General features: G+C 40.8%; 1 protein-coding gene across 2 annotated transcripts in view; it reads right to left on the minus strand.

Annotated features, from left to right (window-relative positions):
- Positions 1-579: 579 nt before the first annotated feature.
- kcnq3 (potassium voltage-gated channel, KQT-like subfamily, member 3) overlaps positions 580-27,934 on the minus strand; it is a 398,022-nt gene continuing 370,667 nt past the window's right edge. For both annotated transcript variants that reach the window (XM_063041574.1, XM_063041583.1), the window contains 4 exons: positions 17,702-17,833; positions 9,578-9,676; positions 8,388-8,472; positions 580-3,598 (listed from right to left, as the gene is read on the minus strand). In XM_063041574.1, coding sequence (XP_062897644.1) covers positions 2,852-3,598; positions 8,388-8,472; positions 9,578-9,676; positions 17,702-17,833 — 1,063 coding nt within the window. In that variant the 3' untranslated portion in view covers positions 580-2,851. The remainder of the gene's footprint in view (positions 3,599-8,387; positions 8,473-9,577; positions 9,677-17,701; positions 17,834-27,934) is intronic.

The following is a 27,934-nucleotide window of genomic DNA, read 5'->3' on the forward strand; positions in this document are numbered from 1 at the left end:
TGGAGCAGCACTGATTCTGACGATTCCATTCAGCAATTCTGTACAAATAAAAAGTCTTTAAGCTGGACACGGGTACAGAATTGCTGAATAGATTGAGTTGAATAAGATACTTTAAGGAAGAACTGCACTGTAATGTGGAAGCCTGTCAAAACATTTTGCTGACAAGAAGGTGCCACCTATGCATACATGTATTTGTGCATATGATGATAAAGTCAACTTTGACTTTATAAGGGATGTAATAGCAAACATGGGCATACTGATATAAGTCCAATACTCTGCAGTCAAAGTGCGGCAAGGCAGACTAAAAGTAGTCATAGCAAAGTTGAAAGCCTTGAGGCAAGCTAGAGAGGGAAAGTTACAAGACTTTGCTTCTAATTCTACTACGTTTCAACAAAAGGTAAATCTCAGATGCCCTACAAAAAGTAAAGTCTGTTGAAAGAACGTTTTGATGTCTGCAGGTATTGTTAACCATATTGCCACTTAATTCGCTGGACTTGTTTGGAAGATGAGGATGGCGTGCATGTTACAGCAGAAGAACACAGGACAGTTTAATATTCATTTATTTATAACTGTTGCTAGTGTCATGAAAAGAAAGAATCACTAATCTTAAATATAGGTCTAAATAATACATACAGTAAAGAAACAACCATACATCTTTCAAAAGGTTGGGCAGTTGAGAATAGAGGTTACAAGAACAATTCAAATATGTGATTAGAAATATAGATAACAAAACATAGAAATAGCACTGAAGGCCACTTGTTTGAAAACCATGTTTCTTTTTAATTTAAAACAGCAAACTGGTATCCACTCATTTATATTTATCAAGAAAATGTCTCCTGGGCAAGGCACAAATACCTATCAGCTATTCTCAGTTTTAGCATATTTACCTTTAGTAGTTTGAAATATTATTAAAAAAGAGTAGAACAAAGTGTTAGTGTTACAAAAGGTATAGCAGGCCCTTTCATGTTTTACTCTTAAAGAAACAACATCCCTTTCCTTTCTTTTTATGTTGGACTACTGGAAATATTGTGAAATTGAACTGTCACAAATAAATGCTATCCTTGGCCTAATTATCATTCAAAGGAACCACTATATCCATTCTAAAAATACTTTTTTTATACCATCTCTCCTTTCTAAAATTAAATCTTGAAAGATATTGCATATGTTTCATTTGAACAGTATTATTTTCACAGGCATTTAAAGATAATATTTTTATCCTCAGTAATAAAGTTCCTACCTATCTGATTCAGAGTTTTAGATGGGTTAGACTCATGGAATGGGCTTCTTAATTTAAAACATACTTGTAACATAATCCTACAAGCGAAGCATGCTGTCAGAAAACACTTAGAAAATGCATCAAATGCCTGCTGAGGGAAATACCTCCGGATGTATTGTTTTTACAGACATAATCATAACAGGCATAAAGGGAAAATTATTAAACATTTTGGTAGCAGTGTCCAGTGATCAGGGAATATGTTGATTGGTATGCAGTCTTTCCTATTCTGGTTACTACCTTTACTTGTGCAAGTTTCCTGGAATCAGAAAGTTGAATTAAAAAAAAATTCCTTTGCAGTGAAAGAAAATTGGTGGGGTAATATGGAAGTGCTCTCACTGAGGCCAAAGAGCCCATGAGATTTGACATATACCTGTTATGTAATATGTTGATCAAACACAAATGCTAATCAATTGTTTCATAAAACATTCATCTTAATTCAATCCGGAAATGAATTATTTCAATCCAGTTACCTCAATTATTTTAGCACTAAATTATTAATTTCCTGTACTTTCTATTGCTTCATTCAAATAATCTTCAATTTGTTGCTCTATTAATTTCTAATAATTTGTCATTGAATATCTTTGTGTGCGTCCGTGAAAGCTACTGATTCATAAAGATATGAGCTCACAGCTCTGAACTACACACATATAAAAAGTGATATGCTATATTTATTAAAATTCCAGCAATGTTAATTTATACTACTATTATACTTGTCAATTAGTCTCACTAAACTAACAATAGGCTTCATGTGGTAGCAGATCATTCGACATTTAATCTGTGATATGGTAAGTGCACTTAAAGAGCTGCAAAATATTCTGCAAGCATCTTTAGGATTAAAAGTAAAATCGATAACCCATGCACAATAGGGACGTGATGAAGTCTGAAATTTGCACCGCGTATGAGGTAGCACCATAATTCTCATCAGTTGTTTCTTTACTTATTTATTCCATCAGCCCCATAAGTTGTGGGCTTTGGGGATTTTTGTATTTCTTACAGGATATTAAGTGTCTTGTTTTCCACAATATGTATATGGGAGCAGATTTTTCAATTTAATTTTGTATTTAAAATTCAGAAAAGATTTCTTAAACATTGATTCCAGCAAAATGTTAAGTTATAAAACGGAACAAAAATATGTCATGGTAAAACCCATCTAGTTAGCTAGGTTAATGAAAGGAACACTGTCTCTTTGAGAGTCTATTTGCAGGTCAAAGCACTGTTAGAAACAAATATACCTAATAACTTTCTGCATAGATTCTAACCCACATATATTGTAGGGATTAAAGTTACATTATTACTATCCAGTAACACAGAAGAGATGTAGCTTTGTTATTAATACTGTTCAAATTGCTCATGCACTAACATGCAAATCTTTACAACTTTCAAAATTTATTTTTTTGAAAAAATTGCTTTTGGAATATTGAAAATGTTAACAGTTGTCAAGCATTTTGCCCATGCATTTCATGCAATGTTTGTCAGTGAAACATGTAACAATAAGATCTGGATGCTTTGTATAAAGCAAGGAATGTGATTCTTTTTATATAGTAACTGTACATATTCGTCAACCAGTGACTCCTGCTAAACTGGTTTATTTGATGAAGACCATATATTGTCTGGAAGTGCTTCCCCTGTAGAAGAGAGAGGAGCAGAACCACATGGTGTGTATGGATCGGTATCTGTGTCTGTCTCACCCTCTGCTAAATAAAGTTTTGATTTTGGCCAACTTCCTCCCCCATAAAACCCAAAAGTCAAGTCATCCTTAGACTGAGAGATGCTGAAACCACTGGGGGATCGTTGAAGTTCTTCATGGTTGACTGAAAGGAGAGAGATGGGAGTATCACTGTCTCTCGTACTTCTCCCATGTCTCACTGTTACTTTGTCTGAGTAAGGACTTGTTAATTCTCCTCTTTGATAGCTGGGGCACACATTATCTTGTGTGTCTGTCAGAGAACAGATTGGAAGAACTGTCGGTCTTTCTGTGTATGATGGAGCAGGAGGTGGAGGAAATCTTGATAGATCAGCAGCTAAAGATGTAAACTTTGTTCCTCCGGTATTCTGTCTGAAGAAACTAAAAGGATCAACAGAAGAAACTTGGACTTGATAACAATTTTGAGGCACCATGTAGGTGCAGGATTCAGAATAGTTTGAGATGACTCGTTTAATCTCAGAGTATTTGTCTTCCACCTTGTCATCTGCTGGACTTTGCCTTGTGGATGGCCCTGCCCCTCTTGCTGAATAATACCCAGTTGATGCAGAATGCTGAGTATTCATCTTTTGGATGTGCATGTCCACGAGGAAGTCAATCTTCTTCTCCATTCCCTCTACCTGCAATCGATCAGAGAAAGTGCATCAGTTTAGTAACTGCAGGCACACTCAGTAAAAGAACACGAGGAGTATTACCTTGTGAGAAAGAGTTTTGAACACTCCTCCTGAACTTTATTTTTCATTAAGGCAACTTTCAGAAAAGTGAAGACTTGTCTGATTATCTTATCTACGGTCCTGCGCAAATTAATGTTGCCATTTGCAATTTATGTAACATGATTGGCCAATAAAATATTGATGCCCTGATCAATTCTCAGTGTAAACCCAACAAGGTGACCAAGACTGCTTCGATCCAATAGAGCAATATAATTATACATATAATACGTATGCATGCAAAGCAAATGAACAGCCTCACTTGGCAAAAGTACCATCCCAAAATAAAAAAAAATCACACTGTGAATCTCCTTACAATACTTAAAAAAAAAAATCCAAAACATGTGTAATAGTTTGCACTGGATGTAATTAAACCAAAGGGCTTATCAGCAAAAGGAGAGGTTCTGTTTGTGATTAGTTGAACTGTACTACTATTGCTGTTTGCAGCTCTTAGGAATTCTGAGGGAAATGCCAGCTGCGAAGGAATGGAAGCAGCAGGTTTGGTGTGAAACAAGGAGATAAGGTAATAGTATGACTATTGGAATCTGAGTTGGGTCCACCTGATATCTCACGTTTCTTCCTCTTCTCCACCTCAGTATTGTTCATTTATGGACTTATATTGATGAGCAACACATGAAGAAGGGATCAGTACCAATTTCAGTTGTCAGCTTTATTGTAGTTGTGACACTAAACTCAGGAGTCAATACATGCTCACTTGGTTGATTCCTGGGGTGCAGAGACCATCCTAAAAGGACAAATTACGGAATACAGATTTATTAGAAAGCTTTCCAAAGCAGATACTGGGGGAGTTTATAACCTGGCCAGGTAGCCAGAACCAGGAATATTAAAAACAATGCTGGATAAGCTCAGCAGCCTGAGTATTATCTGTGGAGGCAAAGACATGATCGACATTGCCGGTCCACTTTGCATCATTACTGAGAGATCTTAGAATACAAAAGGAAACGGGATGGGTAGTATGGAGGCTGATGTGTGATAGGTGGATTTGGATGAGGAGGAATTTGCCTGCATAGAATGAGAAATTTCAGATTCAGAGTAAAGGCCATCCAGTTAAGACCAAGATAGTGAAATGTCTTGATTCAAAGCAGAGTGAATTTTTGGTGTTTTTCCACAAAAGGCAATTTAGGGACGTGCCATTCAAGTTATCTTACTGTATGGCAGCAGAGAAGGCTCAAAGGGCCAAATAACTCCAGCTCTTCCCTCCTATTAGATCAAAATCTTAACCTAATACAGGAAAATGTCAATAAAGTTCAAAGACTCCACACATTTTTCTTAAACCTCCATGTAAGTAATAAAGGGGGAGTTCTAGAACAAGAAAGGTCACATTGATTTTTAAGTAGGGCTTAGATTATTATACTTATTTAAAAAAGTGTTATTTTTCTCCACAGAGAAGAATGTAAGCCAAAAAGTTATAGTAGAAGAAGAACTAAAGGAGCAAAGCAGAAAAGAAAAGTAATATGTTAAAGTCCATGGGTATAAAAACTGATAAAAGAGGGATTACAACAAATAAAAGTACTAAGTTAACAGGTGGGTTTGAAACATATCAAAATAAATTCATTAAGCATTCTAGGGTTAGTAGACCAGCGAAAACCACTAATTATCATGAGCATTTTGTGTAAGGAGGAAATTGTTTCAATGAGGGCATGAGTAGGGCATCATATATTAAAGGGAAACAGAACAAAAATAAAGTTGAGTTTAAAAATGATGTATGGAAACAATTGGTTTCAAATCCTAAATGTTTTTGGGAGCTTCTTGTCTGGCCATGAAACAATGGAAGTAAAGCACAGAAAGAGATTTGCAGAAGTAAATAAGGTGTAAATAAATAAGTAAATAAATACTTAAAGGGTTGACGGTGGATATGCAATGGCAAGCATTTAAAGGTTGCATGGATGAACTACAATAATTGTTCATCCCAGTTTGGCAAAAGAATAAATCAAGGAAGGTAGTGCACCCGTGGCTGACAAGGGAAATTAAGGATAGTATCAATTCCAAAGAAGAAGCATACAAATTAGCCAGACAAGCAGCTCACCTGAGGACTGGGAGAAATTCAGAGTCCAGCAGAGGAGGACAAAGGGCTTAATTAGGAAAGGGAAAAAAGATTATGAGAGAAAACTGGCAGGGAACATAAAAACTGACTGTAAAAGCTTTTATAGATATGTGAAAAGAAAAAGATTGGTTAAGACAGATGTAGGTCCCCTACAGACAGAAACAGGTGAATTGATTATGGGGAACAAGGACATGGCAGACCAATTGAATAACTACTTTGGTTCTGTCTTCACTAAGGAGGACATAAATAATCTTCCAGAAATAGTGAGGGACAGAGGGTCCAGTGGGATGGAGGAACTGAGCGAAATACATGTTAGTAGGGAAGTGGTGTTAGGTAAATTGAAGGGATTGAAGGCAGATAAATCCCCAGGGCCAGATGGTCTGCATCCTAGAGTGCTTAAAGAAGTAGCCCAAGAAATAGTGGATGCATTAGTGATAATTTTTCAAAACTCGTTAGATTCTGGACTAGTTCCTGAGGATTGGAGGGTGGCTAATGTAACCCCACTTTTTAAAAAAGGAGGGAGAGAGAAACCGGGGAATTATAGACCGGTTAGCCTAACGTCGGTGGTGGGGAAACTGCTGGAGTCAGTTATCAAGGATGTGATAACAGCGCATTTGGAAAGCGGTGAAATGATCGGACAAAGTCAGCATGGATTTGTGAAAGGAAAATCATGTCTGACGAATCTCATAGAATTTTTTGAGGATGTAACTAGTAGAGTGGATAGGGGAGAACCAGTGGATGTGGTATATTTGGATTTTCAAAAGGCTTTTGACAAGGTCCCACACAGGAGATTAGTGTGCAAACTTAAAGCACACGGTATTGGGGGTAAGGTATTGGTATGGGTGGAGAATTGGTTAGCAGACAGGAAGCAAAGAGTGGGAATAAACGGGACCTTTTCAGAATGGCAGGCGGTGACTAGTGGATAATTTAATGTGGATAAATGTGAAGTTATCCACTTTGGTGGCAAAAATAGGAAAACAGATTATTATCTGAATGGTGGCCGATTAGGAAAAGGGGAGGTGCAACGAGACCTGGGTGTCATTATACACCAGTCATTGAAAGTGGGCATGCAGGTACAGCAGGCGGTGAAAAAGGCAAATGGTATGCTGGCATTTATAGCGAGAGGATTCGAGTACAGGAGCAGGGAGGTACTACTGCAGTTGTACAAGGCCTTGGTGAGACCACACCTGGAGTACTATGTGCAGTTTTGGTCCCCTAATCTGAGGAAAGACATTCTTGCCATAGAGGGAGTACAAAGAAGGTTCACCAGATTGATTCCTGGGATGGCAGGACTTTCATATGATGAAAGATTGTATCGACTAGACTTATACTCTCTGGAATTTAGAAGATTGAGGGGGGATCTTATTGAAACATATAAAATCTTAAAAGGATTGGACAGGCTAGATGCAGGAAGATTGTTCCCGATGTTGGGGAAGTCCAGAACGAGGGGTCACAGTTTGAGGATAGAGGGGAAGCCTTTTAGGACTGAGATTAGGAAAACTTTTTCACACAGAGAGTGGTGAATCTGCGGAATTCTCTGCCACAGGAAACAGTTAAGGCCAGTTCATTGGCTATATTTAAGAGAGAGTTAGATATGGCCCTTGTGGCTAAAGGGATCAGTGTGTATGGAGGGAAGGCTGGTGCAGGGTTCTGAGTTGGATGATCAGCCATGATCATACTGAATGGTGGTGCAGGCTCGGAGGGCCGAATGGCCTACTCCTGCACCTATTTTCTATGTTTCTATGTTTCTATCAAAAAGGTATGTTCAATGAAAAATAGTGCCAATGGAACAAATGAAGAAACAAAAGTTTAGTCTGGATGCGACATAAGTGAGAGAAGAAGGGCTACCACCTAAAATGATTATTATTAGAAAATACCAAAAAGTGCGGGTAAATTAAAACTAAAATGATGGACATGCTAAATAACTGTCATTGTTGAACACAGTGCTGGTTCAGGAAGATTACACTGAGTTTCTTTGGAACAAAAACGAAGGCTAAGGTCAGAGAAGTCAGAGTTGGGGAATTAACCATTCAAGTGACTGAAAGTCACTCTTATGCTACTCAGTGAAGCTGTTCACCAAAATTATTACTGGAGATGTTTTTTGTTTCCTCTTTTTGGAGGAGACTGCATAATAAACAGCAGACAGCACATACCAAATGGGCACTGAAGTATTAGCTACTGGTTATGTTCTCGCTTCACTGAATTTGCATTAAGTAATAGACAAATATTTTGACAGTATGCAAAGAACTGGAAAATAGAAAGAGTAGGACATTCAGGCCCTGACACATGCTCAATGAGCATGATTGATTTTGCACTGACTCCATTTGCTTTTATTCTCATAATATCTGAACATCTATTGATTTCTGCTTTGAATATTCTCAGCATATGAATCTTCACAGTTTCAAAGATTCACTATCTTCCTGTGAAGAATTTTTTCTCGACTCTATCCTGTCAGAATGGTCCTTGTTACTGAATGGCCTTTAATTTCTACAATTCTACTATGCTGCTGTCAGTGCTCACAAGAACGACAAGAGCACGTGGCACACACCTTCAACCGGAAAGAAACCAGAGTATCTTCAAAACAAATCATAGCTGCATTATCAATGATTAATGAGCAATAATTTGAAGGTTTACCTGTCTTTCAACTTTAACAAATCTTCCCATCATACTTTGGTCTTCAGCCTCTGGATCAGAAGCTTTAGCTACATCAGGGTCAATTCTAAATGATAATGTTTTAAGCAGATACAAATTAACAGGAGTTCTGAATTATTTACAGTGCATAAGACAAATAGTAAGACAATATTTCATATGAATCTGTGATATTTTAACAGTTGATCATATTTCTTTCTGCTTTATTTGTCTCTTCTGTGATTCCTTGATACAGTTACAAATCTTACTTTATTTTAAAAAAGGTAGTAACATGTAAACTCTTCAACTTAAGAGTTATGGTACTGAATCTATGTGCTTGTAGTACCAAGATTATGTCAAGAAAGAATAACAGGATCTCACTTTAAGCAATTAGGATCCGGAAGTAGTTGCTGAAATGTTATTGGATGAGAATAGATATTATCTCCTTGTTACAGATGTTCGACATAACTTATTCCATAGCCCATTTGGGAATCTATCCTAATTTAAAAATCCTAAACTCCTCTGGCATATTACAATTTCCATCACATTCCCACATGAAGAATAAAATAGAGGCACAGGTATTAGGCCAGACCAAGGAAGGCTGGGTGTGGGTACCCAGAGAGAGGCACCTGAGATAACCCAGAAACAAGGACAACTGGAAGCATTCAAATATTGTCCACTTACAAGGGGACCATTGGGTTTGTCTAATCGGCTATCCAGGTGTGGATGCATCTTGCGTTTAACACCAAAAGAGATACTACTGCTAAACCACCACCATGTCACCATTATCACCACCCATTGTACATTGCCTTTCTTCACTTACTTAGACCATAAGACCATAAGACAAAGGAGCAGACTTAGGCCATTTGGCTCATCAAGTCCGCTCCGCCATTTCATTACGACTGATCCAATTTTTCTCTCTGCCTCAATCTCCTGCCTTCTCCCCATGTCCGAAAGCATACCAGTGATGCCAATGAATTTTAATCCCTTTTTTATGCCAAAACAATACTAAAATGTATTATTGCATGTTTGTAATGTCAGCCTATACAATAGCAAAAAAGTGCAATTTTGCTTCAATTTTCAATAAGCAATGCATTTTATAGGATTACTAGGTAATGGATTATCTGTTGCTATTACATGGCATAAGCTTTAATACATAATTAACTTGTTTATTATAATTGATTTTAGTTTCTTACTTGGGTGATTGTTGAAAAGGATATACAAACCCTCCTTTTAGGCTTGTTTTTTTATGCTTTGGAGTTGATGGTGGTGCAGGAGCAAGAATCATGTCAACCCTACAAAAAGAAGTATGACTAAGTTTTGTGGTTAGAGTGGTTCTGCGCATTCGATATTTTTCTCAGTGCAATGAGTGAAACAATTCAATCAATAGATTCCAAATCAAAACCATGCAGATGCTGAAACTACAGCACAGAAACAGGCCTTTTTGGCCCTTCTTGGCTGTGCCGAACCATTTTCTGCCTAGTCCCACTGACCTGCACACGGACCATATCCCTCCATACACCTCCCATCCATGTATCTGTCCAATTTATTCTTAAATGTTAAAAAAGAACCCGCATTTACCACCTCGTCTGGCAGCTCATTCCATACTCCCACCACTCTCTGTGTGAAGAAGCCCCCCACTAATGTTCCCTTTAAACTTTTCCCCCCTCACCCTTAACCCATGTCCTCTGGTTTTTTTCTCCCCTTGCCTCAGTGGAAAAAGCCTGCTTGCATTCACTCTATCTATACCCATCATAATTTTATATACCTCTATCAAATCTCCCCTCAATCTTCTACGCTCCAGGGAATAAAGTCCTAACCCATTCAACCTTTCTCTGTAACTGAGTTTCTCAAGTCCCGGCAACATCCTTGTAAACCTTCTCTGCACTCTTTCAACCTTATTTATATCCTTCCTGTAATTTGGTGACCGAAACTGAACACAATACTCCAGATTCGGCCTCACCAATGCCTTATACAACCTTATCATAACATTCCAGCTCTTAAACTCAATATTTTGATTAATAAAGGCCAATGTACCAAAAGCTCTCTTTACGACCCTATCTACCTGTGACGCCACTTTTAGGGAATTTTGTATCTGTATTCCCAGATCCCTCTGTTCCACCGCACTCCTCAGTGCCTTACCATTAACCCTGTATGTTCTACCTTGGTTTGTCCTTCCAACATGCAATACCTCACACTTGTCTGTATTAAACTCCATCTGCTCTTCTTTGCCTCCGTCCCAAAATAGATCCAAATTATAAAATGATAACCAGTGTCATCTTTTAATGATTTAAAAGTGTGCTTATGATTTTAGCAGTTCAGTTGTGGGTACTAGATGATACAAAGATACAAGCTGTCAGCATTAATTGACTCATATACTATATAACCATATAACAATTACAGCACGGAAACAGGCCCCTTCTAGTCCGTGCTGAACACTTACTCTCACGTAGTCCCACCGACCTGCACTCAGCCCATAACCCTCCATTCCTTTCCTGTCCATACAGCTATCCAATTTTACTTTAAATGACAATATCGAACCTGCCTCTACCACTTCTGCTGGAAGCTCGTTCCACACAGCTACCACTCTCTGAGATCTGCAGTACTTGAAGATGTTAATGTCCCCCAGGATCTTGTGATCATAAAAATTACGTTTAAAAAGGACAATAGCACTTTTTGTTCACACTGGAGAAAATAATGTCACAACATGTTCTTGAACTAACTGGCAACCAGCAAAACTTTAATCATTAAATTGTAGCAACACTATGACCACTTTGCACTAAAATAGACTATGCTTTTTTGTTTGAATTGTGTTTCCTTGTAAAATTGTGCATAATTTATGTTTTTTTGTGAATACTATTTGACAAAACTGACATGGAAAGAGATACAGTATATCAGGGTTGGAAATTAAACACCAGTTTATGATTTTTGAGGTTTAACTGCTAAGCAAGCATAAGGAGAGGCATTGATCGTGTGGATTGTCAGAGGCTTTTCCCCACAGCTGAAATGGCTAGCACGAGAGGACATAGTTTTAAGGTGCCTGGAAGCAGGTACAGAGGAGATGTCAGGGGTAAGTTTTTTTACGCAGAGATTGGTGGGAGCGTGGAATGGGCTGCCAGCGACGGCGGTGGAGGTGGAAAACATAGGGTCTTTTAAGAGACCCTGGATGGCTACTTGGAGCTTAGAAAAATAGAGGGCTACGGATAAAGCCTAGGTAGTTCTAAGGGAGGGACATGTTCGGCACAGTTTTGTGGGCCAAAGGGCCTGTATTGTGCTGTAGGTTTTCTATGTTCTATGTTCTATAGCAGAGAGTGGGGTCACTTAACTTTTTTAATGTTACATGACTGATACTTTATGCAAGGTAAGATAATGTTATCTGTGATTTGGAAGGAATCAGAGGACAAAAGAAATAAGTGAAATGTTAACCCCACAGCTGAAAAGAAGCTCAGATATCATTACAGCAGAAGTTAATATCTGTACGACAAGAGGACGCGAGGACAAAGCTGCAAATTAACTGAGCATAGTTTAGAATTGTATGGCGAAGCTGTAAAATTTAAAGAATTACATCTAAATTAATCTCACTAATTTCTTGCCATTGACTCTGCTTGTTGCATTTGTCGTGAAACTCTGATCTGCCCTTTTAAGCTTAGCTATAAATTGTTACTCAACCACAAGATAGCCCCAGCTACTTCTAGACATAAAAAATGAAAATGTTGGAAATGTTCAGCAGGTTGGGCAAAATCTGGAGAGAGAGAGGAAGAATTTACGTTACAGGTCAATGCACATGAATTCCACTTCCCGCACTTGCATCCTTCCTGATTCCTACCACAACTACAATAAGGATCACAGTATCCTGACCTTCTGCATACTTCCCCTCTTTTCCCTTTCTGTATTTCAAAAGAACTCTGCATCTTGCAACATTCTGATTAATTCTCCACTAACAACTCTTCCACCCATAGCATATTCTTATAGTCTTTGACAAAGAAAGTCAATTCCATAACTTTCATTTTTAAAGGAAAAAAGTCCAGATGCTGGAAATTGAAATTAAAACAGAAATACTGAGCAGGTCTGTGGAAAACTAAACTGAGTTAATATTTTACTTTTACTTTCTCCCTTCACACCATGCAGGAATGCAACCACTTTCCGGGAGATTTATTTGCCTGCTATCAAATCAGCATAGTATACCCTGCTCAGAACATGATCTCCTCTCCCTTGGGGAAACCAAACACGGAACAGGTGACTGCTAAGCGGACAGTTCCACTCAGTCTGCAATCAAGACCCTGGGCTTCTAACCGCCTGTCACTTTAATTCCCCATCCCACTTCCACTTTGAACTCCTCTTTGGCATCCTACATTGTTCAAAAATAACACAATGTAAACTCAAGGAACAGCATCTTGTTAACGTAAATGGATGCCTCATTGTTAGCATGAACCTGATGGGCCAGGAGCCTGTTTCCATCCTCTGTGACTCCATGGCTCTAATTCTAGGTGTTGACTATTTCTGGCAGTTTCCTTTTTTAAAAAATTCATATTTCTACCATCCACTCACTGTGAGGCATCAATTGGCTAAGGAAAATTGCATTACAGACTGTAACAGTAAACAAGTAATGGCTAATATTTAATGAATTTACACTGGGGACAAGGAACAGATGACACGGTGATGTAGTGATTAGCATAAGGCTCTACACCACCAATAACCTGGAATTAATTTTTGTTGGTGTCTATAATGTTCTCCCATGATCACACTGGTTTCCTTTGGGTGCATTGGATTCCTCCCACATTCCAGAGAGGTACAGGTTACTGAGTTGCGGGCATGATTTGCCAAATGTATGGCAACATCTGCAGGCTGTCCCCAGCACATCCTTAGGTTGTGTTGGTTTTTAACACAAACAATGACATTCATTGTATGTTTCAACGTACATGTGATAAATAAATCAATCAGAATCTGAGAAAATTTCTAGAAAATTGTGGGGATCAGGTTTAGATTGAATGAGTGAGTAACTGAAAGAATTTAGCATTAGTCAATCAATAATACCAAATGTATTCATATGAAACTGAATGCTAATAAATCCAAAACCTGATTACCTACCCATAAAGCGCGTGGCCAAGTGGTTAGGGCGTTGGGCTCACGATCTGAAGGTCACGAGTTCAAGCCCCAGCCGAAGCAGCGTGTGGTATCTTTGAGCAAGGCACTTAACCACACACTGCTCCAGTCCAGCCAGCTGAAAATGGGTACTGGCAAATGCTGGGGGTTAACCTCGCGATAGACTGGCGTCCTATCCAGGGGGGAGTCTCGTACTCTCAGTAGCTGGGACGGAGAAGAGGAGAGCTGTCATTATTGGAGACCCTATAGTCAGGGGAGCAGACAGGAGATTTTGTGGACGTGAGAAGGACACCTGCATGGTTTGTTGCCTCCTGGGTGCCAGGGTCTGGGATGTCTCTGACCAGGTGCACGATATCCTGGTACGAGAGGGAAAGCAACCAAAAGTCGTGATACATGTTGGGACCAACGACATAGGCAGGAAGAGGGATGAGGTCCTAGTTCAGGAACTAGGCAGAAGGCTGAAGAACAGGACCTCAAGGGTGGCATGCTCAGGATTGCTGCCAGTGCTACATGACAGTGATGGTAAGAATTGGAGGAGATGGCAGTTGAATGCGTGGCTGGGGAGTTGGTGCAGGGAGCAGGGTTTTAGATGTTTGGATCATTGGGATCTCTTCTGGGGAAGGTTGGACCTGTACAGATTGGATGGGTTGCACCTGAACTCGAGGGGGAGCAATATCCTTGCAGGTAGGTTCGCTGGCATGGTTCGGGAGGGCTTAAACTAATTTGCGAGGGGATGGGACCCAGAGCGATAGAGCAGTGAAAGAAGTGCATGGAGTAAAGCCAGATCTAACATACAGAGAGGCTTTGAGGAAAGAGAAGCAGAATAAACGCTGTAAAGACAGTAAGGTAGAAGGGCTGAAATGTGTGTACCTCAATGCAAGAAGCATCAGGAACAAAGGTGATGAACTGAGAGCTTGGATACATACATGGAATTATGATGTAGTGGCCATTACAGAGACTTGGCTGGCACCAGGGCAGGAATGGATTCTCAATATTCCTGGATTTCAGTGCTTTAAAAGGGATAGAGGGGGGGGGAAGGGGAGGAGGGGTGGCGTTACTGGTCAGGGGTACTATTACAGCTACAGAAAGGGTGGGTAATGTAGCAGGATCCTCTTTTGAGTCAGTATGGGTGGAAGTCAGGAACAGGAAGGGAGCAGTTACTCTACTGGGGGTATTCTATAGGCCCCCTTGTAGCAGCAGAGATACAGAGGAGCAGATTGGGAGGCAGATTTTGGAAAGGTGCAAAAATAACAGGGTTGTTATCATGGGTGACTTTAACTTCCCTAATACTGATTGGCACCTGATTAGTTCCAAGGGTTTAGATGGGGCTGAGTTTGTTAAGTGTGTCCAGGATGGATTCCTGTCACAGTATGTGGACAGGCCGACTAGGGGGAATGCTATACTAGATCTAGTACTAGGTAATGAACCGGGTCAGGCCACAGATCTCTTAGTGGGAGAGCATCTGGGGGACAGTGACCACCGCTCCCTGGCCTTTAGCATTAGCAATGGAAAAGGATAGAATCAGAGAGGACAGGAAAAATTTTAATTGGTGAAGGGCAAATTATGAGGCTATAAGGCTGGAACTTGCGGGTGTGAATTGGGATAAGGTTTTTTGCAGGGAAATGTACTATGGACATGTGGTCGATGTTTAGAGATATCTTGCAGGATGTTAGGGATAAGTTTGTCCCGGTGAGGAGATAAAGAATGGTAGGGTGAAGGAACCATGGGTGACAAGTGAGGTGGAAAATCTAGTCAGGTGGAAGAAGGCAGTATACATGAGGTTTAGGAAGCAGGGACCAGATGGGTCTATTGAGGAATATAGGGAAGCAAGAAAGGAGCTTAAGAAGGGGCTGAGAAAAGCAAGAAGGGGGCATGAGAAGGCCTTGGCCAGTAGGGTAAAGGAAAACCCCAAGGCATTCTTCAATTATGTGAAGAAAAAAAGGATGACAGGAGTGAAGGTAGGACCGATTAGAAATAAAGGTGGGAAGATGTGCCTGGAGACTGTGGAAGTGAGCGAGGTCCTCAATGAATACTTCTCTTCGGTATTGACCAATGAGAGAGAACTTGATGATGGTGAGGACAATATGAGTGAGGTTGATGTTCTGGAGCATGTTGATATTAAGGGAGAGGAGGTGTTGGAGTTGTTAAAATACATTAGGACGGATAAGTCCCCGGGACCTGACGGAATATTCCCCAGGCTGCTCCACGAGGTGAGGGTAGAGATTGCTGAGCCTCTGGCTAGGATCTTTATGTCCTCGTTGTCCATGGGAATGGTACCGGAGGATTGGAGGAGGCGAATGTTGTCCCTTTGTTCAAAAAAGGTAGTAGGGATAGTCCGGGTAATTATAGACCAGTGAGCCTTACGTCTGTGGTGGGAAAGCTGTTGGAAAAGATTCTTAGAGATAGGATCACTGGGCATTTAGAGAATCATGGTCTGATCAGGGACAGTCAGCATGGCTTTGTGAAGGGCAGATCGTGTCTAACAAGCCTGATAGAGTTCTTTGAGGAGGTGACCAGGCACATAGATAAGGGTAGTGCAGTAAAGGCATGGGATCCAGGGAAATTTGGCCAGGTGGATTCAGAATTGGCTTGCCTGCAGAAGGCAGAGGGTGGTGGTGGAGGGAGCACATTCAGATTGGAGGATTGTGACTAGTGGTGTCCCACAAGGATCTGTTCTGGGACCTCTACTTTTCGTGATTTTTATTAACGACCCGGATGTCGGGGCAGAAGGGTGGATTGGCAAGTTTGCAGACGACACAAAGGTTGGTGGTATTGTAGACAGTGTAGAGGATTGTCAAAGATTGCAGGGAGACACTGATAGGATGCAGAAGTGGGCTGAGAAGTGGCAGATGGAGTTCAACCCGGAGAAGTGTGAGGTGGTACACTTTGGAAGGACAAACTCCAAGGCAGAGTACAAAGTAAATGGCAGGATACTTGGTAGTGTGGAGGAGCAGAGGGATCTGGGGGTACATGTCCACAGAACCCTGAAAGTTGCCTCACAGGTGGATAGGGTATTTAAGAAAGCTTATGGGGTGTTAGCTTTCTTTAGTCGAGGGAGAGATTTTAAGAGTCGCGATGTAATGATGCAGCTCTATAAAACTCTGGTTAGGCCACACTTGGAGTACTGTGTCCAGTTCTGGTCGCCTCACTATAGGAAGGATGTGGAAGGATTGGAAAGGGTACAGAGGAGATTTACCAGGATGCTGCCTGGTTTACAGAGTATGCATTATGATCTGAGATTAAGGGAGCGAAGGCTTTACTCTTTGGAGAGAAGGAGGATGAGAGGAGACATGATAGAGGTATACAAGATAATAAGAGGAATAGATAGAGTGGATAGCCAGCGCCTCTTCCCCAGGGCACCACTGTTCAATACAAGATGGCTTTAAGGTAAGGGGTGGGAAGTTCAAGGGGGAAATTAGAGGAAGGTTTTTCACTCAGAGAGTGGTTGGTGCGTGGAATGCACTGCCTGAGTCAGTGGTGGAGGCAGATACACTAGTGAAGTTTAAGAGACTACTAGACAGGTATATGGAGGAATTTAAAGTGGGGGCTTATATGGGAGGCAGGGTTTGAGGGTCGGCACAACATTGTGGGCCGAAGGGCCTGTACTGTGCTGTACTATTCTATATTCTACGTTCCTGCCACAGAAACCGACATAAGTACCGGCCTGATGGGCCCCAAGGCTCGGGACAGATTTTAACTTTAACTTTTAAAGCTTAAAGGAGGCTGCAGTGGAGGTGTTGTCATCTTCAAAAATTCCAAAGATTCTAGAACTATTCCCAAAGATTGGTAGGTAGCAATTAACTCCATGACAAAAGAAAGCGGGGGACAGAGAAAATGAGAAATGATAAACCAATTAGCCTAACACAGGTGGTAGGTATATGCAAGGTAATGGTAAAAAGACACTTGGAAAAATTATAATATTACATTTATGATATGAAAATTATTTTTTCTTAATTTAGAGTTTGTGAGGCTACATGTAGCAAACAGAAAAGTGAAAAGCAGTGAATCTGGTATATTTTGATACACAGAATTTCCTCAGCCAAGTGTACAATGTGCATAATAACACCAGAACAATCACTGCACTGATGCTTAAGAATAGATAACAAATATCATATCCTATTGACATCTTCTGATTGTTTTTCAAAAATAACTTGTTAAATCGTGACATTTCAATGCATGCCATTTCACAAATTTTTGTTTGGTTTTTCACTGCTTACCTGGACTGAAGATATTTTATTCTTGAGAGCATATCTAAATGTCCTGCTGAGTATTGTTCAATAACATCCTTCACATCATAAGGTCGTAAAGTCTCCTTGAACCTTTTCTTGTTGAGGTAAAATTTCATGATACTGAAGAGATAAATATGGTTACTTTATTTCTCCTTCACTGATTTAGAGAAATCATTTATGTTTTCTCTATGGCAGAAACATTTTCTCTTTGGATATTCCATTTGGTTTCTTCAATAATTTTTCAGTCAATCATTTTTGAATCAGCATGGTTTCCTTCAGGGAAAATCCTGCCTGACGAAACTGTTGCAATTCTTTGAGGAGTTTACACTTAGGATAGATAAAAGAGATGCAGTGAATGTTGTATATTTGGACTTTCAGAAGGCATTTAACAAGGTACCACATATGAGGCCACTTACCAAGTTAAGAGCCCATGGTATTACAGCAAAGTTGCTAACATGGTTAGAGCATTAGCTGATTGGTAGGAGGCAGTGAGTGGAAATAAAAGGATCCTTTTCTGGTTGGTTGCCAGTGACTAGTGGTGTTCCACAGGGGTCAGTGTTAGGACCACTTCTTTTTATGCTGTATATAAATGATATAGGTGATGGAATAGATGGCTTAGTTGCCAAGTTTACAGATGATATGAAGATTGGTGGAGGGGTAGGTAGCATTGAGGAAACAGGTAGGATGCAGAAGGACTTAGGCAGATTAGGAGAATGGGCAAGAAAGTGGCAAATGAGATACAATGTTGGAAAATGCATGGTCATGCACTTTGGTAGTAGTAATAAATGAGCGGACTATTTTCGAAACGGGGAAAATATCCAGGAATCTGAGATGCAGAGGCACTTGGAAATCCTTGTGCAGAACACCCTGAAGTTTAACTTGTAGGTTGAGTTGGTGGTAAAGAAGGCAAGTGCCATGTTAGTATTCATTTCAAGAGTGGTCTAGAATACAAGAGCAAGGATGTGATGCTGAGGCTTTATAAGGCACTGGTGAGGCCGCACCTTGAGTATTATGAGCAGTTTTGGGCCCCTCATCTTAGAAAAAATATGCTGGCATTGGAGAGAATGCAGAGGAGGTTCACAAGGATGATTCCAGGAATGAAAGGGCTATCATGCAAGGAACATTTGATGGCTCTGTGTCTGTACTCGCTGGAATTCAGACGGATGAGGGGTGATCTCATTGAAACCTTTCAAATGTTGAAGAGTCCAGACAGAGTAGATGTGGAAAGGATGTTTCCCATGGTGGGGAGTCTAGGACAAGAAGGCATAGCCTCAGGATAGAGAGGCACCCTTTCAAAACAGAGAAGCGGAGAAATTTCTTTAGCCAGAACGTGGTGAATTTGTGGAATTTGTTGCCACATGCAGCTGTGGAGGCCAAATCGTTGGGTATATTTAAGGCAGAGATTGATAGGTTCTTGATTGAACATGGCATCAAAAGTTACGGTAAGAAAGCTGGGAACTGGGGTTGAGGAGGATACAGAAAGAAAAGGGTCAGCCATGATTGAATGACAGAGCAGACTCGATTGGCCAGATGGCCTCATTTTGTTCCTATGTCTTATGGCCTTATGGAATAATCAGTTTTGTAAATTAGAATGTGCAATTCCATAACGTTATGAAGGAATTAGCATTACTCTTACCTAGCTCATTTATTGTCATTTGGCTGAGTATAATAATCCAGTATTTAATAGACCTAGCAAATCTAATACACATTTATCAGTTTAACAGCAATGATGTGGACTACAAATTACAAAAGGATATAGAAAAGGCTTTGTCAGAAGGGCAGTGTTATGATAATTGTGGGGGATTTTAACATGCAAGTGGATTGTGAAAATCAGGTCAGCACTGGATCTCGAGAGAGAGAATTTGTAGAATGTCTGCGAGATGGCTTTTTAGAACAGCTTGTTGTTGAGCCCACTAGGGGATCGGCTGTACTGGATTGGGTATTGTATAATGAACCAGAGGTGATTAGAGAGATTGAGGTGAAGGGACCCTTAGGAGGCAGTGATCATAACATGATTGAGTTAACTGTGAAATTTGAAAAAGAGAAGCCGAAATTCGTTGTGTCGGTATTTCAGTGGAGTAAAGGAAATTACAGTGGCATGAGAGAGGAACTGGCTAAAGTTGACTGGAAAGAGACACTGGCGGGAAGGAATGCACAGCAGCAGTGGCTGGAGTTTATGCGAGAAATGAGGAATGTGCAAGACAGGTATATTCCAAAAAAGAACAAATTTTCGAATGGAAAAAGGATGCAACTGTGGCTGACAAGAGAAGTCAAAGCCAAAGTTAAAGCAAAGGAGTGGGCATACAAGGAAGCAAAAATTAGTGAGAAGACAGAGGATTGGGAAGCTTTTAAAGCTTATAAAAGGAAACGAAGAAGGTCATTAAGAGGGAAAAGATGAACTATGAAAGGAAGCTAGCACATAATCTCAAAGAGGATACTAAAAGCTTTCTCAAGTACATAAAGAGTAAAAGACAGGTGAGAGTAGATACAGGACCAATAGAAAATGATGCTGGAGAAATTGTAATGGGAGATAAGGAGATGGTGGGGGAACTGAACGAGTATTTAGCATCAGTCTTCACTGAGTAAGACATCAGCAGTATACCGGACACTCAAGGGTGGCAGGGAAGAGAAGTGTGTGCAGTCACAATTACGACAGAGAAAGTACTCAGGAAGCTGAGTAGACTAAAGGTAGATAAATCTCCTGGACCAGATGGAATGCACCCTTGTGTTCTGAAGGAAGTAGCTGTGGAGATTGCGGAGGCATTAGAGATGATCTTTCAAAAGTCGATAGATTCCGGCATGGTTCCGGAGGACTGGAAGATTGCAAATGTCACTCTGTTATTTAAGAAGGCGGCAAGGAAACAAAAAGGAAATTATAGACCTGTTAGCTTGACATTAGTGGTTGGGAAGTTGTTGGAGTCGATTGTCAAGGATGTGGTTACGGAGTACCTGGAGGCATATGACAAGATGAGCAGAACTCAGCATGGTTTCCTTAAAGGAAAATCCTGCCTGACAAACCTATTGCAATTTTTTTGGGGAAATTACCAGTAGGCTAGACAAGGGAGATGCAGTGGATGTTGTATATTTGGATTTTCAGAAGGCCTTTAACAAGTTGCCACACATGAGGCTACTTAACAAGATAAGAGCCCTTGGAATTATGAGAAAGTTACATACGTGGATAGAGCGTTGGCTGATTGGCAGGAAACAGAGAGTAAGAATAAAGGGATCCTATTCTGGTTGGCTGCCAGTTACCCATGGTGTTCCACAGGGGTCCGTGTTGGGGCCGCTTCTTTTTACGTTATCAATGATTTAGATTATGGAATAGATGGATAGTATCAATTCCAAAGAAGTAGCATACAAATTAGCCAGAGAAAGTGGCTCACCTGAGGACTGGGAGAAATTCAGAGTTCAGCAGAGGAGGACAAAGGGCTTAATTAGGAAGGGGAAAAAAGATTATGAGAGAAAACTGGCAGGGAACATAAAAACTGACTGTAAAAGCTTTTATAGATATGTAAAAAGGAAAAGACTGGTAAAGACAAATGTAGGTCCCCTGCAGACAGAAACAGGTGAATTGATTATGGGGAGCAAGGACATGGCAGACCAATTGAATAATTACTTTGGTTCTGTCTTCACTAAGGAGGACATAAATAATCTTCCAGAAATAGTAAGGGACAGAGGGTCCAGTGAGATGGAGGAACTGAGTGAAATACATGTTAGTAGGGAAGTGGTGTTAGGTAAATTGAAGGGGATGAAGGCAGATAAATCCCCAGGGCCAGATGGTCTGCTTCCTAGAGTGCTTAAGGAAGTAGCCCAAGAAATAGTGGATGCATTAGTGATAATTTTTCAAAACTCGTTAGATTCTGGACTAGTTCCTGAGGATTGGAGGGTGGCTAATGTAACCCCACTTTTTAAAAAAGGAGGGAGAGAGAAACCGGGGAATTATAGACCGGTTAGCCTAACGTCGGTGGTGGGGAAACTGCTGGAGTCAGTTATCAAGGATGTGATAACAGCACATTTGGAAAGTGGTGAAATGATCAGACAAAGTCAGCATGGATTTGTGAAAGGAAAATCATGTCTGACGAATCTCATAGAATTTTTTGAGGATGTAACTAGTAGAGTGGATAGGGGAGAACCAGTGGATGTGGTATATTTGGATTTTCAAAAGGCTTTTGACAAGGTCCCACACAGGAGATTAGTGTGCAAACTTAAAGCACATGGTATTGGGGGTAAGGTATTGGTGTGGGTGGAGAATTGGTTAGCAGACAGGAAGCAAAGAGTGGGAATAAACGGGACCTTTTCAGAATGGCAGGCGGTGACTAGTGGATAATTTAATGTGGATAAATGTGAAGTTATCCACTTTGGTGGCAAAAATAGGAAAACAGATTATTATCTGAATGGTGGCCGATTAGGAAAAGGGGAGGTGCAACGAGACCTGGGTGTCATTATACACCAGTCATTGAAAGTGGGCATGCAGGTACAGCAGGCGGTGAAAAAGGCGAATGGTATGCTGGCATTTATAGCGAGAGGATTCGAGTACAGGAGCAGGGAGGTACTACTGCAGTTGTACAAGGCCTTGGTGAGACCACACCTGGAGTATTGTGTGCAGTTTTGGTCCCCTAATCTGAGGAAAGACATCTTTGCCATAGAGGGAGTACAAAGAAGGTTCACCAGATTGATTCCTGGGATGGCAGGACTTTCATATGAAGAAAGACTGGATGAACTGGGCTTGTACTCGTTGGAATTTAGAAGATTGAGGGGGGATCTGATTGAAACGTATAAGATCCTAAAGGGATTGGACAGGCTAGATGCAGGAAGATTGTTCCTGATGTTGGGGAAGTCCAGAACGAGGGGTCACAGTTTGAGGATAGAGGGGAAGCCTTTTAGGACTGAGATTAGGAAAAACTTCTTCACACAGAGAGTGGTGAATCTGTGGAATTCTCTGCCACAGCAAACTGTTGAGGCCAGTTCATTGGCTATGTTTAAGAGGGAGTTAGATATGGCCCTCGTGGCTACAGGGGTCAGGGGGTATGGAGGGAAGGCTGGGGCGGGGTTCTGAGTTGGATGATCAGCCATGATCATAATAAATGGCGGTGCAGGCTCGAAGGCCGAATGGCCTACTCCTGCACCTATTTTCTATGTTTCTATGTTTCTATGGCTTTGTGGCTAAGTTTGCTGATGACACGAAGATAGGTGGAGGGGCCGTTAGTGCTGAGGAAATGGAGAGTCTGCAGAGAGACGTGGATAGATTGGAAGAATGGGCAAAGAAGTGGCAAATGAAATACAATGTTGGAAAGTGTATGGTTATGCACTTTGGCAGAAGAAATAAACAGGCAGGCTATTATTTAAATGGGAAGAGAATTCAAAGTTCTGAGATGCAACGGCACTTGCGAGTCCTCATGCAGGATACCCTTAAGGTTAACCTCCAGGTTGAGTCGGTGGTGAAGAAGGCGAATGCAATGTTGGCATTCATTTCTAGAGGAATAGAGTATAGGAGCAGGGATGTGATGTTGAGGCTCTATAAGGTGCTGGTAAGACCTCACTTGGAGTACTGTGGCCAGTTTTGGTCTCCTTATTTAAGAAAGGATGCGCTGACTTTGGAGAGGGTACGGAGAAGATTCACTAGAATGATTCCGGGAATGAGAGGGTTAACATATGAGGAACGTTTTTCCGCTCTTGGACTGTATTCATTGGAGTTTAGAAGAATGAGGGGAGACCTCATAGAAACATTTCGAATGTTGAAAGGCATGGACAGAGTGGATGTGGCAAAGTTGTTTCCCATGATGGGGGAGTCTAGTACGAGAGGGCGTGACTTAAGGATTGAAGGGTGCCCATTCAGAACAGAGATGCGATGAAATTTTTTTAGCCAGAGGGTGGTGAATCTATGGAATTTGTTGCCACGGGCAGCAGTGGAAGCCAAGTCATTGGGTGTATTTAAGGCAGAGATTGATAGGTATCTAAGTAGCCAGGGCATCAAAGGTTATGGCGAGAAGGCGGGGGAGTGGGACTAAATGGGAGAATGGATCAGCTCATGATAAAATGGCGGAGAAGACTCGATGGGCCGAATGGCCAACTTCTGCTCCTTTGTCTTATGGTCTTATGGTAGGAGGCAGTAGAAGTCTGCATCAGAAAATTCTTCTGCCAATCACTGTCAAACTGATCTAATCCTGTTCTCAGTGGCATCCCTTTCTCCATTTATTTTAGCACGTTACTCTTAAGCTTGATGCTTTACTTAATTCTGTTTCACTTCCCTGAATCCTCACTGTCATACTTTTGCATATGCCCCTCCTTTTACTGCATCCAAATTTTCACTCCTCATATCTTATAGGATATGAGAAGTGGTTGCTTCAGGCAGACACAGGATGGGTTCACGAAGAGCAGCCTTTGTTTGATGAATTTAGTGGAGTTCTTTGAGGATATATAATGAGTGCAGTTGATGGAGTGGAACAGGTGGATGCTGTATACTTGTATTTTCAGAAGACATTCAATAAGTTGCCCCATAAAACATTTATTGATAAGGTAAGACTACATGGAGGTAAGGGTAATGTATTAGCATGGATAGAGGTTAACCTGTAGAAAGAAGAGAGTTGATATAAATGGGTGTATCTCTGACTGGCAGGCAGTAGTGAGCAGTGTGCCACAAATATTGGTGCTGAGCCTGCAATTGTTCACAATATACATTAACGATTTTGAAGAGGTGACCAAGAGTAACGTCTTGAAGTTTGCTGATGACACTAAATTGAGTGGAAGAGCGAGTTGTGCAGAGCATGTGAAGAGCCTAGAGAGAGATATAGATAAATAGTGTAAGTGGGCAAGGGGAGTACATTGTTGGAGTACATCGTCAATGGAATATATTGTTGGTAAATGTGGTTATCCATGTTGGAAGGGAAAATAGAAAATCAGATTATGATTTTAAAAAAGTGTAAGATTGCAGCATGTTGTTGTGAGGATTGGGAATGCTTGTGCATGAATTACAAAAGGTTGGTTTGCAGGTGCAACAGTTTATCTAGAAGGCAAATGGAATGTTGGCCTTCATTGCTAGAGGGATTGAATTTAAGAGCTGGTATGTTATGCTGCAAATGAACAGGGTACTGGTGAGGCTGCATCTGGAGTACTGCACGCAGCTTTGATCTCGTTACTTGAGAAAAGATATGCTGGCATTGGAAATTATGCAGAGGAGGTTCATGATGTTGATTCCAGAGATGAGGAGGTTAACCTATGAGGAGAGACTGAGTCACCTGGCACTATACTTACTGGATTTCAGCAGAATAAGAGGGGATCTTGAAGAAACAAATGTACAAAGTTATGAAAAGGATAGATGGGTTACTGGCAGGAAAATTGTTTCTGCTAGTAAGTGAATCTAGAACATCATAAAATATATTTAAGACACAGTTAGATGGATTTTGGCATAGCAGGGGAATTAAGGGCTAAGGAAAAAGGCAGGTAGGTTGAGCTGAGTCCACAGAGAGATCAGCCATAATCTTATTGAAGACAGAGCAGGCTCGATGGGCCAAGGGCCTCCTTCTGCTCTATTTCTTACGTTCTTTTAGCTTCTGCTATAGGTCCCCAAACATCGGAACTCGGGCTCTATTTCCTCTTAAACCAAGAACCTGACATTGTGCAATTGCTAATTTTGATATTTCTGATCCTTTCTCCTCTTGTAGTTTACTAACTAACTAAAGCTTTTTATCTAGGCGTCCTCTTTCCTGTAATTAAGGTAGTGATTTCATCTGAATCATTGCAATGTTTGGGTTTTACTCTAATGTTAATAGAAAACAAAATAAATCCAGCTAATCTAACCTTGGCAGGATAATTAAACCTCTTTCTGCACTGCAGAGGGAATAGTGTTCTCATGTTCATGTGAAAAGAAGGAAAGCTCTCAGTCGATTTTTCCCATGGAATGATCAACACAATTATGCTCTTGTCTGATTGAATTTCATCATGTAATGCAAGACAGAATTAATCAAAAACTGATACCTATAAGTTACTCTGTTCAAAATATATTGTGTTTCAGAAACTTTAAAAGTCCAAATAACATCTGCTTTTGAGCTTCTGGCTTTGTCCTTGTTTTGTTAGTAAAATAATGTGAAAACCAAGTGGTGTTGTACAGAATGCTCAGTTTATTAGTTGAAGCTCGCAAGAAAATAGCTCACATACTTTAATCCTTCATTCACAAGAATCCACAGAGCTACTCTTTTTTTCTGACTGGCAGAACCAGCTTTGAGAATTCCATCCACACTCTGGAGATTCGAGCAGAGCAAGATAGATACAGCATCAACATAATTAATACTGTACCTTCCGTGATCTCAAAACCATAGGGGTCTTCTAAAACCCAATAGTTCCAGATCCTAAGTTCCTCTACTTCATTTGCCATTTCTTCATTCTTTTGTTGACCATGCTGGCACATTGCAACCATGGTCCTGGACCTTCACCCTAGCTTCTCATTTTTTAAAAGGAGAAGGCATATAGTATTACACTTCCAGTGTGGATTCCATGCTTAAAGCACAGAGGCAACAGTTCTCTATATGCTGAACCTTCCAAGCATTGCACTAGGACCGGAGAGGCTTCATGAGAATGATTTCAGGAATGAGAGGGTTAACATATGAGGGGCATTTGCTGGCTCTGGGCCCGTACTCGCTGGGGTTCAGAAGAATGAAGGGGGAGTCTCACTGAACCCTATTGAATGTTGAAAGGCATAGATAGAGTAGATGTGGGGAGGATGTTTCCTACGGTGGAGGAGTCTAGGACCAGAGAGCACAGCCTCAGAATAGAGGGACATTGATTTAGAAAAGAGATGAGGAAGAATTTCTTTCACCAGAGGGTAGTAATTCATTGCCACAGATGGCTGTGGTGGCTAAGTCATTGGGTATATTTAAAGTGGAGGCTGATATGTTCTTAATTAGTCATGACGTCAAAGGTTATGGGGAGAAGGCAAGAGAATGGGATTGAGAGGGATAATAATCAGCTATGATGGAATGCTGGAACAGACGCAAAGGGCTGAATGGCCCAATTCTGCTCCTCTGTGGTCTTATGGGTCTATGTTGTGTGCAGGAACATGGTTCACTTTAATGATAAAATCACACTGGATATTATTCTTTTTGACTCAAAGTAAAAGGAATTTTGTCCAAGCTCAGTCTGGTCATTTAATATTTCACAGAATCTTATCTGGGGCCTCAGTCTGTTGGGATGGTATTACTAATAATAAACAGGAGTTTTATTATTTATTGTTGGGATGTTGTCAATTACTGCCTGTCCCCAAACGAGTACGGTTCAACAGAGGAGGCATCACATTACAGGCTTCCTCAATGAATTGCCATGTTCACCATTTCTGCAGGGATAACAATGGCAAATTAAATAACTAGACATGTCCTTCTGTCTTTATTTTTAAGAAGATGCGTGTCACTCGAGTAACGGTTTCCATACGAAATAGGAATACTTACTCTTGAAATATCCAGAATTGTTGTGATGAGCCATTGAGCAATAGGAGGGAAGAGATGGAAGTGAGGGGAAATGGGGATGTTTGTGGGAATGGGGAGTGTTGTTTGTTCTTTTAATCTACTCATTCTTCACAGTGAGAAGAGAAATGACAGCTTTGACTGCGGAACCAAAGAACACAAATCTGAAGAGAAGTGAACTGGGAGTATTTGTTTCGTGTAGATGGTGTGGAGACAATTTCCATACGAATGGTTAAACTGTTGGATAGATGAGAGAAGCTCACTCAGCCGTAATCCAGGGTGTATTCATTGATTCTTCAGAAACTGTGACATCTACAAGGTGTTAGTACAACTCTTACTGTCTCAATGAAGGGTATCACTGAAACTGTTTCCCTCACCCCCCCCCATCAATACCTTCTCAGTATGCAACAGCTGATAGCAGTCTGCAACCTCTGCTATACTATTGAATATTGAAAGGCCTAGATACAGTGGACTTGGAGAGGATGCTTGCTATAGTGGGGGAGCCTAGAACCAGGGGGCACAAACTCAGAATACGAGGACGTCCCTTTAGGACAGAGATGAGGAGGAATTTAAATAGCTGTGGAAGCCAAGTCATTGAGTATACTTAAAGTGGGTATTGATAGGTTCTTTATAAATATAGGCCATCAAAGATTACGGGGGAAAGGTAGGACAATAAGTTTGAGGGGGATAAAAAAAACAACCGTTTAATGGGCTGAATGGCCTAATTCGGCTCCTATGTTTTATGGTCTATGCTACAGCAAGAATTGAC

Source organism: Mobula hypostoma, chromosome 1 (assembly GCF_963921235.1).
Source record: "Mobula hypostoma chromosome 1, sMobHyp1.1, whole genome shotgun sequence".
Classification (NCBI taxonomy): domain Eukaryota; kingdom Metazoa; phylum Chordata; class Chondrichthyes; order Myliobatiformes; family Myliobatidae; genus Mobula; species Mobula hypostoma.